At 43.6% G+C, this 18,436-nt stretch overlaps 1 protein-coding gene and 2 long non-coding RNA genes across 5 annotated transcripts; 1 reads left to right on the top strand and 2 right to left on the bottom strand.

Moving 5' to 3' along the window:
• The first annotated feature begins 241 nt into the window (after window positions 1-241).
• LOC308390331 (uncharacterized protein) lies at window positions 242-6,836 on the top strand. Its single transcript, XM_080872226.1, has 3 exons — window positions 242-1,027; window positions 5,414-5,458; window positions 5,551-6,836. The coding sequence occupies exons 1-3, from the start codon at window positions 985-987 to the stop codon at window positions 6,198-6,200; spliced, it is 738 nt and encodes a 245-aa protein (XP_080728352.1). The 5' UTR covers window positions 242-984; the 3' UTR covers window positions 6,201-6,836.
• A 17-nt stretch (window positions 6,837-6,853) lies between these two features.
• Window positions 6,854-11,856, bottom strand: LOC308390332. Of its 2 annotated transcripts, none has more exons than XR_013970429.1 (3): window positions 8,817-11,856; window positions 8,588-8,679; window positions 6,854-7,430 (listed from the first exon to the last, which is right to left on the bottom strand). It is a non-coding gene; the product is annotated as an uncharacterized lncRNA (long non-coding RNA). The 2 variants fall into 2 exon arrangements; XR_013970430.1 differs by having other exon boundaries at window positions 8,836-11,852.
• A 2,226-nt stretch (window positions 11,857-14,082) lies between these two features.
• LOC308390767 lies at window positions 14,083-17,943 on the bottom strand. Of its 2 annotated transcripts, none has more exons than XR_013970491.1 (3): window positions 17,187-17,943; window positions 16,958-17,049; window positions 14,083-15,790 (listed from the first exon to the last, which is right to left on the bottom strand). It is a non-coding gene; the product is annotated as an uncharacterized lncRNA (long non-coding RNA). The 2 variants fall into 2 exon arrangements; XR_013970492.1 differs by having other exon boundaries at window positions 17,206-17,940.
• Between the last annotated feature and the right edge of the window lie 493 nt (window positions 17,944-18,436).

The raw sequence follows: 18,436 nt of genomic DNA, 5'->3' as shown, positions 1-18,436 counted from the left end.
AATCATTCTTTACCTCTGAAAGGGGTGGCTGTGGCTCAGGAGGTGGAGCAGGTCATCTACTAATCAGATGGTTTTTGGGTCGATCCCTGGCTGCTCCAGACTGCATGCTAACTGTCCTTGGGCAAGACATTAACCCCAAGTCACTCTCTGATGCATTCATCAGAGTATGAATGTGTGTGAATGTTAGATAGAAAGCACAGAAAAAGGGGCTTCTATGAACAGGTGTGAATGAGGCAACCTGTATAGAGCGCTTTGAATGTTCAGGTAGAGTAGAAAAGCACTGTAAAAATTTCTCTGTGTTGATTTCTTTTGGACCTCAAACATTACTCACCTTGTTGCAGGTTTCTTTATTAATGCTGAAAACCCAGAATGGAAACTGACCTTACTGCTTCCTTCCTTTCCAAACTATTGCGGCTCCTCCAACCAACGGCCGCGGCAGGCTAAACATGAGGACACAGATGACGTGCAACAGTAAATGGTAAATGGCCTGTATTTGTATAGCGCTTTTCTAGTCCCTAAGGACCCCAAAGCGCTTTACACAACCTGTCATCCACCCATTCACACACACATTCACACACTGGTGATGGCAAGCTACAATGTAGCTGTTATGTATGAACCAAGAATTATTGTGTGCTATGCAAGCCATCGCCAGTAGGGGGCACCACGCCCAGTTATGTGTGTATGTTACTTCTGTGTGATCCCAATAAAGAAGAAGTCAACTTGTAAACAAACTGTTGTATGTGCAGTCTGACTCGGCATAATCCTTAATAGTGTATTGACACTACAGTGGAAATATAACATAAATTGGCGACGAGTTGTGACGTCTGGAAGACTTGGCTGTCTACTGAGCATGAACTGACTGCGTGGCCGAGTTCGGACGGAAAACGGACGATCGCGTGGTGAATTAGCATCGGAGCTAGCTGCTAGCTGCTTTTCGCCGACGAGTCAAAAACGACAGTGTTGGCTGTGGACAGCGGATACATCATGGCTGGAATGATTGGACAGATGGACCCTTTTGATGATGCTGGTGAGCAATGGGCGACGTATATTGAACGTTTTGAGCATTACACCCTTGCTAATGACATTCAGCCTGAGAAACGGGTCCCGGTGCTGCTGAGTGTGATGGGTCCCAAGACGTACAGTCTGCTGCGTAATCTAGTGGCGCCAAGCAAGCCTGGGATAATGCAGTATGACAATATTGTGGGTGTTTTGCAAGCTCATTTTGCTCCCAAACCGCTGGTAATAGCTGAAAGGTTCCGGTTCCACAAGAGGAATCAGGGGGAAGAAGAAACGGTCGCACAGTATGTGGCGGTGCTGAAAAGACTGTCAGAACATTGCGAGTTTGGTGCGTATCTGGAAGATGCTCTACGAGACAGATTTGTGTGTGGATTAAAGTGTGAAACTGTGCAGAAGCGTCTTTTGACTGAGAAGGATCTCACGTTTCGCAAAGCAGTTGATTATGCTGTGTCGGCAGAGACAGCAACACGTGAAGTGCAGCAGTTGAGTGGTTCCCTTAAAGTGAATGCAGTGCTGTCACAAAGAGGTGAAAAATGCCGCCGCTGCGGGAAAATGAATCATACTGATGATGACTGCTGGTACAAAGACCGTGACTGTCACCAGTGTGGAAGGAAGGGCCACACGAAACGCATGTGCAAAGGTAGAGCCAGAAGCAGCCAAGATTGGAACAGGAAAGAGAAAGAGGGGAAACATGAGCTGAAAGGCAATGCAGTTAAAAACAGAGCAAAGGACAAAAAGAGGAGAATTCATCATGTTGCCGCTGAGGAGAGTGAAAGTGAAGGAACCAGACCCGACACTGATAGTGAGTTGGAGCTGTATTCTTTGTCACGAAAAGAGAAATATTCACGTATCTCCCTAATGCCTGTAGTTAACGGGAAGAAAATGGAGATGGAGCTGGATACAGGGGCTGCTGTGTCTTTGATTCCATGGGAACAATATAAAAGTATGCTGAGTCAGTTGCCGCTGCAACCCACTGACATCATGCTGAAAACGTACACTGGGGAGCCGCTGGCACCAGAAGGGGTCATCAAGGTGCAAGTTGAACTGAATAAGCAGCGTGCAACTCTACCCTTGTACGTGGTAAAGGTGGATGCTCCACCACTGTTTGGTAGGGAGTGGCTGAGAGTGATTAAGCTGAACTGGAAAGACTTAAAGATGGTCCATGCCAGAGAGCAAAGCGGAAATGACAATCTGGAGGCTGTGCTAAAGAAACACTCTGCCGTTTTCTCTAAGGAGCTGGGCACAATGAAAGGAATTAAAGCCAGATTGACTCTTAGGCCTGATAGTGTCCCCAAATTCTGTCCACCACGTAACGTGCCTTATGCTCCCCGCCCTCGGGTGGAGGCAGAACTGAAACGCCTGACTGAGCTTGGGGTGATCACACCAGTGGAGCATAGTGATTGGGCTACGCCCGTGGTCCCTGTCAACAAGAAGGATGGCTCAGTGAGACTCTGTGGTGATTTCAAGGTCACTCTTAATTCGCAGCTCTGTGTGGATAAGTACCCACTTCCACGCATTGAGGACCTGTTTGCTTCTCTAGCAGGAGGTCAGCATTTCAGTAAGCTAGACTTAGCAAATGCCTACTTACAGATGGAGGTAGAAGAGGAGTCTAAGAAGCTGCTGACTATTTCGACACAAAAAGGGCTGTTCCGTTTCAATCGCTTGCCTTTTGGAGTGGCGTCTTCACCTGCATTGTTTCAGAAGGCTATGGATCAAGTGCTTCTCGGCCTACCATACACCCATTGTTATCTGGATGACATCCTCGTCAGTGGTCCAGATAAAGAGACACACCTGAGATCCCTTAAGGCAGTTTTGGGCAGGCTGGAGGACTATGGCCTGCGTCTCAAACAGGAGAAGTGCCTGTTTTTCCAAGAATCGGTGGAATACCTGGGCCACATAATTGATGCGGCAGGGTTACACAAATCACCAGAAAAGGTGCGTGCCGTTATGGAAGCTCCAGCACCAGCTGATGTCAGCCAGTTACGTTCTTTTCTGGGAATGCTCAACTATTATGGACGTTTCATACCTGATTTAGCTACAGTCCTGAAGCCGCTGAATGAGCTACTCAGTAAAGAGAAGAAATGGCAGTGGACATCAGCCTGCGAGTCAGCTTTCCAGAATGCTAAAGAACGTCTGGCCTCACCAAAAATACTCACCCACTACAATCCTGAACTGCCTCTCCATTTGGCATGTGACGCTTCACCATATGGCGTTGGAGCCGTGCTCTCACATGTCATGCCTGATGGCCAAGAACGGCCAATTGCTTATGCTTCACGAACCCTCAGCAAAGCAGAACGAAACTATGCTCAGATCGAGAGGGAGGCGTTGGCAATTGTTTTTGGAGTGCGCAAGTTTCACCAGTATCTCCATGGTAACAAGTTCACCTTGCTCACTGATCATCGCCCACTGACCTCAATTCTGAGTCCAGTAAAAGGTACACCATCAATGGCAGCTGCGCGAATGCAGCGTTGGGCGCTCCTTCTGTCAGCACATAATTACACCTTACAGTATCGGAAGGGGGCACATCACGCCAATGCTGACGGTCTGTCACGTTTACCTCTGCCCCTTGCACAGAAAGAGAAACAGGGAGCAGTTGAGGTATTCTACGCATCTCAGCTGGACACATTACCAGTCAGTGTCGCCGAGATCAGACGTGACACTTTGTCTGATGTCACTTTGTCTCGTGTGCTGGAAATGGTAATAACTGGACGTTTTCCAGCAACAAAGGACACAGATCAAGAGCTGTCACCCTATCTGATGCGCAGACATGAACTCACAATACAGCAGGGATGCCTCATGTGGGGCTTGAGGGTGGTTGTGCCACCTAAGCTGCGCTCTCATGTACTGAAAGAGCTCCACGCTGCACATCCAGGGATGGTGAGGATGAAGAGCTTAGCTCGCAGCTATGTTTGGTGGCCTGGCATTGATTCTCAAATTGAGCTTCAAGCTAAAGCCTGCCACTCTTGTCAGCGTGTGCAAAAAGAGCCTGGGTTAGCGCCTTTACACCCTTGGCTGTGGCCTTCCTGTCCATGGGAACGGATCCATGTGGATTTTGCGGGTCCATTTGAAAGTCACATGTACCTGGTGGTGGTAGATGCACATTCCAAGTGGCCTGAAGTGCATATTATGGATAGCACCACAGCTGGTAAAACCATACAAGTGCTACGGGGTCTCTTTAGTCGCCATGGCATTCCCCACGTCCTGGTGAGTGATAACGGACCGCAGTTCTGTTCTGAGGAATTCAGGGTGTTCCTGAAAGCTAATGGAGTCAAACACATCCGCTCTGCGCCGTACCATCCTGCCATCATAGAGAGGATGATGTGGATCTATTATTCAGGAAAACAAATGAAGACTTAACTATTTGTCAGCTGATGTAATATTTGACAAATGATACATAAATTAGAAAATGTTCTTAATCATATCTTAGAGTGACAGAAGCTCTTTTTAACACGATTATTTCTCAGATTATTTTGTTCATTTAGGAAAATAGAGAAGACGTAAGTTTTGTTCTCAAACAAACTATTAGAATTTCTGAGAAACTGAGCCTACGTGCACATGTACACGGCTAATTTTGAAAGCGCAGCTTTGTCTCTGCATTTGGGCCTTTCGTCCACACCTAAACAGCAGATTGAGTCACTGAAAGGTGAGATTTTTAAAAAGCACATTTTTGTGTTTAGGTGTGGACGAGGAAAACGGACATTTACTCAGGCAATGTCAAAAGTGTGCGCCGCTGTTGAAGTCACGCTGTGGCCACGTTATTGTTTACATGAGATCAATTTCTACAATGGCAGATGTAGACAACATACTGTGTCTGTTAATCTTAGTATCTGCAGTTTTTACACGCTTACATCAGACGTGGATTCTACATTCAACACAGACGCTCTCCCAACCCAAATCCTGACGTCGGTTTGGAAGAAATGTAATTTAAAAAAATGACATTTATGTATGCTGTATACATTTAGTCCATTCCAAAGTTGTGAGTCTGTCTTTAGTTATTAACATTTGAAACGATGAAGGCACGTGAAAGTAACACAAAATTAGCTGCTTTTCCAGAAAAAGACAAAAACTTCTCAGAAGTACGTAAGGTTTTATGAGGTTTTCCCACCCAGGCTTCTAGACTTCTGATTGGCCAACATTTCTACACGGTTAAGATTTGGCGTGTTCTTGACAGCGTTTCACTTTGTTTTTAGTGTTTAGATGTGGAAGGAGATATTTTTTCAAAACTGCACATGTGGACTGGATTTTTATTTTTTTTTAAACGAAAAAGGAAAAACGTCCGTTTTCAAACATAGCCGTGTACGTTTGGACGCAGCCTAAAGTCATCACAAAAAAAGCAAATTCTCTGAACATTCTGGGTTGAGGTTTAGTGATCATTGTTGTTTTGTGTTCCTTGTAGTCAAAATGAGTGCAAGTGGAGACGGACCACAAAATAACCAAAACGGTAAGCACATGTACTCAGTCTTGAAATTGATGAAAAACAGATTTTCAGCAGATAGTTATGGATGTTAATTAAAAGATTTAATGATCTTGCAGGCCAACAGGTTAACCCACAAATGTTGGCAAATGGAGATCAGGAACCTGCTAATGGCTTCCTGAACGATCTGTATCTCGCTCTCTGTGATTATTGTTGCTATCTACATGAGCTAATAGCTTCAGTACTGGCACAATATGACAATTACCTTTACGGGGACGAAGACGATGACGACGACGACGACGATGACGATGACGACGACGATGACGGCGGCGACGGCAACGATGACGATGACGACGACGACGATGTTCAAAATATTCATGTGAGGGACAATAATGCCAATGGTGACAACGATGAACAGCACGGGGATGCTGTGGTTGTGATCATTTTCAATGTTGGTGGCATTGAAAATGAGGAGGCATTTGAAGGCCGCATGGATGTTCGCCAGTACATCCCAGAAGAGGACCCTCAGCCAGGTGTTTCCAGGAAGAGGTCTAGAGAGATGGCTGAAGAAGATTTAGGAGCAAACAAAAGAATGAGATGGAGCGATGATGACTCTGAAGTATTTGAAGATGCGCACGAAGAGCTTGAACACGAAACTGGAGGCTCGAGGAAGCGTTCCCGAGAGGATTTTGAGCAAGAAGAGCAATACTTGCCTGTGTGCAAACTTCAGAGGTGTTCAATTGAGTCGACCAGCAGCAATGAAGACTAAGACTACTTCGACGGGTTTTTTCAGTATCCTTTCAGTAATCTGATGGCCTACTCAGGTGATCCTGAATCCTCTATGCTGCAATAAGCTGGGCATACACTGTGCTGCGATTTTTCAGTCGCGTTATTCGGCTCCTGATCAAACTGTAGGATTGACTCGCAGGGGTGAGAAGTTTGATCAAGGCCAAACTCGGGACGATCCCCAAAACGATCGCACGACTGAAAAATCGGCTCAAAATGGGCCAAAAATCGCACAGTGTATGCCCAGCATTAGGCTGCCGGGGGATTCCCATGATGCACTGGGTGTTTCTTCTTCACCCACTATGTTTAATAGACCTCTCTGCACTGAATGGTACTTGTTATTAACCTCTGTCTCTGTTCCATGTCTTTATACTATTTTCCTTGCCCCTCCCCAACCGGTCGCAGCAGATGGCCGCCCCTCCCTGAGCCTGGTTCTGCTGGAGGTTTCTTCCTGTTAAAAGGGAGTTTTTCCTTCCCACTGTCGCCAAAGTGCTTGCTCATAGGGGGTCATATGATTGTTGGGGTTTTCTTTGTAAGTATATCTTACAATATAAAGCGCCTTCAGGTGACTGTTGCTGTCATTTGGCGCTCTTTAAATAAAATTGAATTGAAAATTAAATAGATGTCACTGTGATGATTTCTTCCCTGCATAGAAAGCTTAGACCCAAATGCAGATTCAATGCACATGGTTAAACTATTTATGAGACTTTAGAGAGGGAATGGAGAACGTGGCTCGAGCTAGGAGTGTCAGCAGACAGCAGGAACCAGAGGAAAAGCTATCGAGAGACTGAACACCTGGCTCCTGATGGGAACAATCCAACGGGAATTCTGCAACAGAGGGAGAAGAAGTTGCTGGACGGGTAAGGGAGTTTGAGGGTAGGATGAGTACGTTGGCAGAGGAGACCTAAACACAGGGAAAACAAGGTTAAACACAGGGAAGGAGCACGCCAGAACTGGAGCAGAGGGGAAGCCTAGTTACCACTGGAGATGGCAGAACAAACTGGCGAGGAGTAGCAGGCAGCGCTGGTTTAAGAAGCCCTCCTGCTGATTGTTTGCAGATGAGGCCCAGGTGAGATGCTGGAAACTCCACCTCTGAAGTGTGGACACAGTATCCCCATTCCAAGTGGAAAAGCCCCTCAGACACTTCCATGGTGCATGACAAGAAGGATGAGAAAGCATTCATGGTCCATCCATCCCTCCGTCAGCGTAATGCCTAAAAGTTTATTCAGATGTAAATGTATTACATTTTTAAATAAAGATCATCAGTGTTTTTAATGACGCTGCATTTCATTCATGTGTCTCTATTGGACAGTGTTGTAGAAGTTACAGAAGACAGGAATCAGTTCCAGCTTGGCCTGACATTTGATCACTAGTGATGTGTGATACCACTGATTTCCTTTCCGATCCCATACCAAGTAAAATTCAGGGTGGTATCGACGATACTGCTCCGATACTTTGTACAAAAACTTTACTCTTTTATTGTATCTCAAATTATAGCGTCATAATCATTACAGGACATCAGATTACTTGTTCTTATCACTTAATAATGCAGAATTCATCATATAGAAATCAAAAACCTGAAGTTGTGCACTATGTGAACACCTTGCCTGCCTGCAGCACTAAAGGACTCCCTGAGAGACGTCTGTCTCACCCTAGCAGCACCCGTCCTTCTCCTCCTCTTCAGTTTGCCTCAACATAAGCTCGTCATATTCTGTGATATGATTTACTTTGAGGTGTTTGACAAGGTTAGTGGTGTTGCCACAACACCTCACTTTCTTGCCACATGTATCGCAAACCACGTCTGGGCTGTTTGTGGATGTAAAACATGACTCCAGTTACGCTCAGCCATTGTTGTGAGTGCGCACGCCACAGGCTGCCACACATTTATACAGCCGTATTTCACACATGACTATAAAAGGCGGAAGAGGGAGTAGTTCTTTCCAATGTAGACAATCTGAATGATAGTTTCTTTCCACTGTGTTCCTGTTAATGAAAAACTACAATTTACCCCAAAATGATTCAAATATCGATATTTTAATGTGGAAACCTTCTGTTTCCACATCTGGACTTTCTGTTGCTGCCCACGCGGGTGAAACTTTCTTTGAAGTGGCTCATTGAAGTTGTAATTGATAATCAATTCCCACACAATGAGAGAATCCAATCAATTTGTTTATCAGGGGAAAGGTGTGATTTTTTAGGACACTGGAGCCTAACATTAACTGGTTTAAAATTAGCTTATTTCCATAAGAAGAAAAACATACTGAGAAAGAGATCACCAAAATATACATGTACAAATGTGAAATAGTCATATGTAGTGTGAAAGAGCTATTTGACATCTTTAAATTCAAAGTAATGTATAAATCCACTTACATAAAACATGAAAAGGCGGCGCAGCGATGCCCATCTCAGCCAGTGTATGATGGTGGGGCAAGATGGCAGCTTCCACAACATGACGCCAGCTCCTATGTATTTTTAGTAGATAAATGATACGTTTATGTATCAATTTGTTGGAAGATGTAATTACACCTTAATTATGTAATTAGAAGCAAAAATGATTTTTTTTTTAAATCAAATCACCTCAAAAAATTACTGTACTTACTTTCTAAATCATTCTTTACCTCTGAAAGGGGTGGCTGTGGCTCAGGAGGTGGAGCAGGTCATCTACTAATCAGATGGTTTTTGGGTCGATCCCTGGCTGCTCCAGACTGCATGCTAACTGTCCTTGGGCAAGACATTAACCCCAAGTCACTCTCTGATGCATTCATCAGAGTATGAATGTGTGTGAATGTTAGGTAGAAAGCACAGAAAAAGGGCTTCTATGAACAGGTGTGAATGAGGCAACCTGTATAGAGCGCTTTGAATGTTCAGGTAGAGTAGAAAAGCACTGTAAAAATTTCTCTGTGTTGATTTCTTTTGGACCTCAAACATTACTCACCTTGTTGCAGGTTTCTTTATTAATGCTGAAAACCCAGAATGGAAACTGACCTTACTGCTTCCTTCCTTTCCAAACTATTGCGGCTCCTCCAACCAACGGCCGCGGCAGGCTAAACATGAGGACACAGATGACGTGCAACAGTAAATGGTAAATGGCCTGTATTTGTATAGCGCTTTTCTAGTCCCTAAGGACCCCAAAGCGCTTTACACAACCTGTCATCCACCCATTCACACACTGGTGATGGCAAGCTACAATGTAGCCACAGCCACCCTGGGGCGCACTGACAGAGGCGAGGCTGCCGGACACTGGCACCACCGGGCCCTCTGACCACCACCAGGCGGCAACGGGTGAAGTGTCTTGCCCAAGGACACAACGACCGAGACTGTCCAAGCCGGGGCTCGAACCGGCAACCTTCCGATTACAAGGCGAACGCCCAACTCTTGAGCCACGATCGCCCCATGAGATACACCTCTGTACTATTTGCTACTTTTATTCCACATACAACTGTCCACTGTACAAATCGGCACACGGCCTCAAACCATTAAACAAATGCACAGACTGCACAAATAACTGCACCATTTACTATGCCAAATTTCAACATTGGCCTATTGCATAACTTAGTGCAGAAGTATACATAAACCAAAAGATGCATCAAAATGATTCAAGCTGCGCTCAAGCTGCAGTCAATAGAAGGTTTCGCCTCATGCTCACCCTACCTTTCTGCTCATTAACATCAGGTGCCGTGAACAGGTGAGTGCAACCACATTTATCACACCCATTAAATCCTTTTATCTCATTGTGTTTGAATAATTGTAATTCCTTCTACTGGGATCTCAGCCAGAAGTCCATCTTTCACCTCCAGCTCATTTAAATCTCAGCTGCCAGACTTATAACAAATTCAAAGAAATAAATCATCATTCTCCTCCTCACAACCTTTTGGGTATACGATACATGGGTACAAGCCTTGTTTCAGATTTGGTCACTTTTTATGAACCAAGTCACTGCCTGCATTCTGCACATCAGACACTCTTAGCTGTCCGTGCAGCCTGGCTCAATGCAAAAAGAAAACAAACCGTTTCGTGTTTTAACTCTTTGAACTTTTCTTTTGTGTTTTTAACTAAGATTTTATTGTGTTCTTTAACACACTTTGTAACTGTTTTGAAAGTGCTAGGCAAATTAACTGTTAACTATTACTGTTATTATTGTTATTGACAGTCTGGAGCTTTGGCAGTATGGAAGGTGGATGCGAGAGGGAGACTTCATGGAAACCACCTTTTTCTTTCCCATCACCATATTCCTGAATGTTTCCAAATGCATAGGTTAAAAAAAACAAAACTCGTTGCTTTTTTAAAAATTCTGCAACACTCAGAAATCCTAGCAGCTGGCACCACCAATGGACGCATAGCAATGTGGAGGATGGTGGTGCAGTCGGGTAGCAGTAGACACTAAGCCCCAGTGGAAACTGCAGACACCAACAGAAATTGGAGGAAATGTCACTCAGCTACAGGTAATGTCTTGACCAGCATTAGTACATTACTTTCGTTTGGTTTAATTACACTTTTATTTTAACTGGAGATTGACAGTAACAACACTGTTTTTCTTTGAGCCAAAATTTCATTGAAGGAAATTTCAATGCAGCTTTGATGCTGGATGGAGACAGCAACGCATTTTAAAACCCTGACTTGGACTGTGGGAATCAAGTCTTTACAATACGCACACACACACACACACACACACACACACACACACACACACACACACACACACACACACACACACACACACACACCAGCCTGACCAATAAGAGCCAAGAGTTGCAGTGATAGGCAGGCTGAACCAGCAAATAGCCAGAAACAACTGGTCAGTGCAGCACCGCCTCAGGTACCACATACAGATTTTAACTGGCTTCTGACTTTGTGTGGTGTGGAGTATGCTAGATTTTATATAAATATGGATGAGATTAGCTGGGGATGAACAAAATCTCCTTCAGCAACTATTAAATAGCCAGAAGGGGCCAGACAGTCAATATATTAATTCAGCGTTCCTACAGAACAGACCGTAAAGCATTCCCAAAAAGTCAAAACAATTATTTTAGCAGCTGATTTCTGTACTTAAAAAAACCCCAAACAAACATTTATTATAGCTCTATTATGTAGGTAATGTAGGAGACGTGGACACAAATACACAGAGGGTTAACGAGGGAAGTGGGAGCACACGGGGAACACAGGCGACACTGATAATCATAACGAGACACGGCAGGAGTAACACAACACTGACGGGAGACTATCAAAGTAAAACAGGAAGCACACAGAGACGCAGACCAGATTGGAAGAGAACACAGACATAGCGGGCTGGGAAAACATGGAATAAAACACAAGGAGGAGAAACGAGGCATGGGGGCTGGCAGATACACAGAGGGGGCACACAGGGGGTAAAGTCACGAGGGGAAATCAAATAAGCAACATCTTAACAGAACAACCGAGGGACCCTAAAGCTGACATCAAACAACAACAATACAAGACACACAAAAAACCAGGTAGAAGTCCCAGGACCATGACATGCAGGTGGTTACATATGGTTAAAATGATTCAAATGCACTAAGTATGCATGTTTTTCATATCAATATAGTCCATAACTTGATTACTGTCTGTAGCCCACATGATTAAACACTTTAGTTACATAAAACATGTGAGTTTAGATTTTATCTACTGTATAGCCTGTATAGTAAATTAATATGTAGCCCAATAAGTATAAAATCCAGAAAGCTACACAACATGGGGTGGTTCATTTACAAACACAGTTCTAACTTGAGTTTCACACAGTTTTTATTAGAAAACAATCAAATTGTTAAATGCTTCAAGTACACAAAATGTCAGAAATCTGCACCGTCATGAACAGAAATTTAAACCTAATTTTTCGTGATTTGTTGATTAACCCTCCGAGGTCTAAATCCCACGTTGTGCACATCAACATCACAGATTTGTACAAATCAAATTTATAACAAAGACATGTTAAATATTAAGCACTGGAAACAGCTTGTTGTTTTGTTGCCATAGCGTTTTGTTTTGTCTCCATTTAAAAGATATCAAAATCTGAGCAAACAACTTGATGTCAAAAGAATCTCTGCACATTCCGCAGTCTTTGCTGCTAAAGTGACATCACAGCATTTAAGCATGTTTGAATGAAAACATCAGCATATGAACACAAAACTGAAGAGACACTGCAACCGAATGAAAGCAGACCACTATTTAGTGACATTTGGACGTTTCCCTGAGGATTAACTGCTGTGTAATCTACCAAGAACTAAAGTAAGCTCAAATTTCAGTTTATAAACTCAAGATCATTTACTTAAATATATAAAGCCTGATTTCCCTGCTTGCCAGGACAGTATTTATGTACTTTACATTGTGCAAGACTAGACTATATTTTCCATCATAGAGAGGATGATGTGGATCTATTATTCAGGAAAACAAATGAAGACTTAACTATTTGTCAGCTGATGTAATATTTGACAAATGATACATAAATTAGAAAATGTTCTTAATCATATCTTAGAGTGACAGAAGCTCTTTTTAACACGATTATTTCTCAGATTATTTTGTTCATTTAGGAAAATAGAGAAGACGTAAGTTTTGTTCTCAAACAAACTATTAGAATTTCTGAGAAATTGAGCCTACGTGCACATGTACACGGCTATTTTTGAAAGCGCAGCTTTGTCTCTGCATTTGGGCCTTTCGTCCACACCTAAACAGCAGATTGAGTCACTGAAAGGTGAGATTTTTAAAAAGGACGTTTTTGTGTTCAGGTGTGGACGAGGAAAACGGACATTTACTCAGGCAATGTCAAAAGTGTGCGCCGCTGTTGAAGTCACGCTGTGGCCACGTTATTGTTTACATGAGATCAATTTCTACAATGGCAGATGTAGACAACATACTGTGTCTGTTAATCTTAGTATCTGCAGTTTTTACACGCTTACATCAGACGTGGATTCTACATTCAACACAGACGCTCTCCCAACCCAAATCCTGACGTCGGTTTGGAAGAAATGTAATTTAAAAAAATGACATTTATGTATGCTGTATGCATTTAGTCCATTCCAAAGTTGTGAGTCTGTCTTTAGTTATTAACATTTGAAACGATGAAGGCACGTGAAAGTAACACAAAATTAGCTGCTTTTCCAGAAAAAGACAAAAACTTCTCAGAAGTACGTAAGGTTTTATGAGGTTTTCCCACCCAGGCTTCTAGACTTCTGATTGGCCAACATTTCTACACGGTTAAGATTTGGCGTGTTCTTGACAGCGTTTCACTTTGTTTTTAGTGTTTAGATGTGGAAGGAGATATTTTTTCAAAACTGCACATGTGGACTGGATTTTTTTTTTTTTAAACGAAAAAGGAAAAACGTCTGTTTTCAAACATAGCCGTGTACGTTTGGACGCAGCCTAAAGTCATCACAAAAAAAGCAAATTCTCTGAACATTCTGGGTTGAGGTTTAGTGATCATTGTTGTTTTGTGTTCCTTGTAGTCAAAATGAGTGCAAGTGGAGACGGACCACAAAATAACCAAAACGGTAAGCACATGTACTCAGTCTTGAAATTGATGAAAAACAGATTTTCAGCAGATAGTTATGGATGTTAATTAAAAGATTTAATGATCTTGCAGGCCAACAGGTTAACCCACGAATGTTGGCAAATGGAGATCAGGAACCTGCTAATGGCTTCCTGAACGATCTGTATCTCGCTCTCTGTGATTATTGTTGCTATCTACATGAGCTAATAGCTTCAGTACTGGCACAATATGACAATTACCTTTACGGGGACGAAGACGATGACGACGACGACGATGACGACGACGATGATGACGACGACGATGATGACGACGACGACGATGACGACGACGACGACAACGACAACGACGATGACGATGACGACAACGATGACGCAAATGACGGCGGCGACGGCGACGGCAACGATGACGATGACGATGACGACGACGACGATGTTCAAAATATTCATGTGAGGGACAATAATGCCAATGGTGACAACGATGAACAGCACGGGGATGCTGTGGTTGTGATCATTTTCAATGTTGGTGGCATTGAAAATGAGGAGGCATTTGAAGGCCGCATGGATGTTCGCCAGTACATCCCAGAAGAGGACCCTCAGCCAGGTGTTTCCAGGAAGAGGTCTAGAGAGAGGGATGAAGAAGATTTAGGAGCAAACAAAAGAATGAGATGGAGCGATGATGACTCTGAAGTATTTGAAGATGCGCACGAAGAGCTTGAACACGAAACTGGAGGCTCGAGGAAGCGTTCCCGAGAGGATTTTGAGCAAGAAGAGCAATACTTGCCTGTGTGCAAACTTCAGAGGTGTTCAATTGAGTCGACCAGCAGCAATGAAGACTAAGACTACTTCGACGGGTTTTTTCAGTATCCTTTCAGTAATCTGATGGCCTACTCAGGTGATCCTGAATCCTCTATGCTGCAATAAGCTGGGCATACACTGTGCTGCGATTTTTCAGTCGCGTTATTCGGCTCCTGATCAAACTGTAGGATTGACTCGCAGGGGTGAGAAGTTTGATCAAGGCCAAACTCGGGACGATCCCCAAAACGATCGCACGACTGAAAAATCGGCTCAAAATGGGCCAAAAATCGCACAGTGTATGCCCAGCATTAGGCTGCCGGGGGATTCCCATGATGCACTGGGTGTTTCTTCTTCACCCACTATGTTTAATAGACCTCTCTGCACTGAATGGTACTTGTTATTAACCTCTGTCTCTGTTCCATGTCTTTATACTATTTTCCTTGCCCCTCCCCAACCGGTCGCAGCAGATGGCCGCCCCTCCCTGAGCCTGGTTCTGCTGGAGGTTTCTTCCTGTTAAAAGGGAGTTTTTCCTTCCCACTGTCGCCAAAGTGCTTGCTCATAGGGGGTCATATGATTGTTGGGGTTTTCTTTGTAAGTATATCTTACAATATAAAGCGCCTTCAGGTGACTGTTGCTGTCATTTGGCGCTCTTTAAATAAAATTGAATTGAAAATTAAATAGATGTCACTGTGATGATTTCTTCCCTGCATAGAAAGCTTAGACCCAAATGCAGATTCAATGCACATGGTTAAACTATTTATAAGACTTTGTTTAAAGAGAGGGAATGGAGAACGTGGCTCGAGCTAGGAGTGTCAGCAGACAGCAGGAACCAGAGGAAAAGCTATCGAGAGACTGAACACCTGGCTCCTGATGGGAACAATCCAACGGGAATTCTGCAACAGAGGGAGAAGAAGTTGCTGGACGGGTAAGGGAGTTTGAGGGTAGGATGAGTACGTTGGCAGAGGAGACCTAAACACAGGGAAAACAAGGTTAAACACAGGGAAGGAGCACGCCAGAACTGGAGCAGAGGGGAAGCCTAGTTACCACTGGAGATGGCAGAACAAACTGGCGAGGAGTAGCAGGCAGCGCTGGTTTAAGAAGCCCTCCTGCTGATTGTTTGCAGATGAGGCCCAGGTGAGATGCTGGAAACTCCACCTCTGAAGTGTGGACACAGTATCCCCATTCCAAGTGGAAAAGCCCCTCAGACACTTCCATGGTGCATGACAAGAAGGATGAGAAAGCATTCATGGTCCATCCATCCCTCCGTCAGCGTAATGCCTAAAAGTTTATTCAGATGTAAATGTATTACATTTTTAAATAAAGATCATCAGTGTTTTTAATGACGCTGCATTTCATTCATGTGTCTCTATTGGACAGTGTTGTAGAAGTTACAGAAGACAGGAATCAGTTCCAGCTTGGCCTGACATTTGATCACTAGTGATGTGTGATACCACTGATTTCCTTTCCGATCCCATACCAAGTAAAATTCAGGGTGGTATCGACGATACTGCTCCGATACTTTGTACAAAAACTTTACTCTTTTATTGTATCTCAAATTATAGCGTCATAATCATTACAGGACATCAGATTACTTGTTCTTATCACTTAATAATGCAGAATTCATCATATAGAAATCAAAAACCTGAAGTTGTGCACTATGTGAACACCTTGCCTGCCTGCAGCACTAAAGGACTCCCTGAGAGACGTCTGTCTCACCCTAGCAGCACCCGTCCTTCTCCTCCTCTTCAGTTTGCCTCAACATAAGCTCGTCATATTCTGTGATATGATTTACTTTGAGGTGTTTGACAAGGTTAGTGGTGTTGCCACAACACCTCACTTTCTTGCCACATGTATCGCAAACCACGTCTGGGCTGTTTGTGGATGTAAAATACGTGCGCACATGACTCCAGTTACGCTCAGCCATTGTTGTGAGTGCGCACGCCACAGGCTGCCACACATTTATACAGCCGTATTTCACACATGACTATAAAAGGCGGAAGAGGGAGTAGTTCTTTCCAATGTAGACAATCTGAATGATAGTTTCTTTCCACTGTGTTCCTGTTAATGAAAAACTACAATTTCCCCCAAAATGATTCAAATATCGATATTTTAATGTGGAAACCTTCTGTTTCCACATCTGGACTTTCTGTTGCTGCCCACGCGGGTGAAACTTTCTTTGAAGTGGCTCATTGAAGTTGTAATTGATAATCAATTCCCACACAATGTGAGAATCCAATCAATTTGTTTATCAGGGGAAAGGTGTGATTTCTTAGGACACTGGAGCCTAACATTAGCTGGTTTAAAATTAGCTTATTTCCATAAGAAGAAAAACATACTGAGAAAGAGATCACCAAAATATACATGTACAAATGTGAAATAGTCATATGTAGTGTGAAAGAGCTATTTGACATCTTTAAATTCAAAGTAATGTATAAATCCACTTACATAAAACATGAAAAGGCGGCGCAGCGATGCCCATCTCAGCCAGTGTATGATGGTGGGGCAAGATGGCAGCTTCCACAACATGACGCCAGCTCCTATGTATTTTTAGTAGATAAATGATACGTTTATGTATCAATTTGTTGGAAGATGTAATTACACCTTAATTATGTAATTAGAAGCAAAAATGATTTTTTTTTTAAATCAAATCACCTCAAAAAATTACTGTACTTACTTTCTAAATCATTCTTTACCTCTGAAAGGGGTGGCTGTGGCTCAGGAGGTGGAGCAGGTCATCTACTAATCAGATGGTTTTTGGGTCGATCCCTGGCTGCTCCAGACTGCATGCTAACTGTCCTTGGGCAAGACATTAACCCCAAGTCACTCTCTGATGCATTCATCAGAGTATGAATGTGTGTGAATGTTAGGTAGAAAGCACAGAAAAAGGGCTTCTATGAACAGGTGTGAATGAGGCAACCTGTATAGAGCGCTTTGAATGTTCAGGTAGAGTAGAAAAGCACTGTAAAAATTTCTCTGTGTTGATTTCTTTTGGACCTCAAACATTACTCACCTTGTTGCAGGTTTCTTTATTAATGCTGAAAACCCAGAATGGAAACTGACCTTACTGCTTCCTTCCTTTCCAAACTATTGCGGCTCCTCCAACCAACGGCCGCGGCAGGCTAAACATGAGGACACAGATGACGTGCAACAGTAAATGGTAAATGGCCTGTATTTGTATAGCGCTTTTCTAGTCCCTAAGGACCCCAAAGCGCTTTACACAACCTGTCATCCACCCATTCACACACACATTCACACACTGGTGATGGCAAGCTACAATGTAGCCACAGCCACCCTGGGGCGCACTGACAGAGGCGAGGCTGCCGGACACTGGCACCACCGGGCCCTCTGACCACCACCAGGCGGCAACGGGTGAAGTGTCTTGCCCAAGGACACAACGACCGAGACTGTCCAAGCCGGGGCTCGAACCGGCAACCTTCCGATTACAAGGCGAACGCCCAACTCTTGAGCCACGATCGCCCCATGAGATACACCTCTGTACTATTTGCTACTTTTATTCCACATACAACTGTCCACTGTACAAATCGGCACACGGCCTCAAACCATTAAACAAATGCACAGACTGCACAAATAACTGCACCATTTACTATGCCAAATTTCAACATTGGCCTATTGCATAACTTAGTGCAGAAGTATACATAAACCAAAAGATGCATCAAAATGATTCAAGCTGCGCTCAAGCTGCAGTCAATAGAAGGTTTCGCCTCATGCTCACCCTACCTTTCTGCTCATTAACATCAGGTGCCGTGAACAGGTGAGTGCAACCACATTTATCACACCCATTAAATCCTTTTATCTCATTGTGTTTGAATAATTGTAATTCCTTCTACTGGGATCTCAGCCAGAAGTCCATCTTTCACCTCCAGCTCATTTAAATCTCAGCTGCCAGACTTATAACAAATTCAA

Source organism: Rhamphochromis sp. 'chilingali' (assembly GCF_963969265.1).
Source record: "Rhamphochromis sp. 'chilingali' genome assembly, chromosome: 22".
Lineage (NCBI taxonomy): Eukaryota > Metazoa > Chordata > Actinopteri > Cichliformes > Cichlidae > Rhamphochromis > Rhamphochromis sp. 'chilingali'.
Note: the sequence above shows the minus strand (reverse complement) of the source record. Positions and strands in the feature narration are given on the sequence as shown.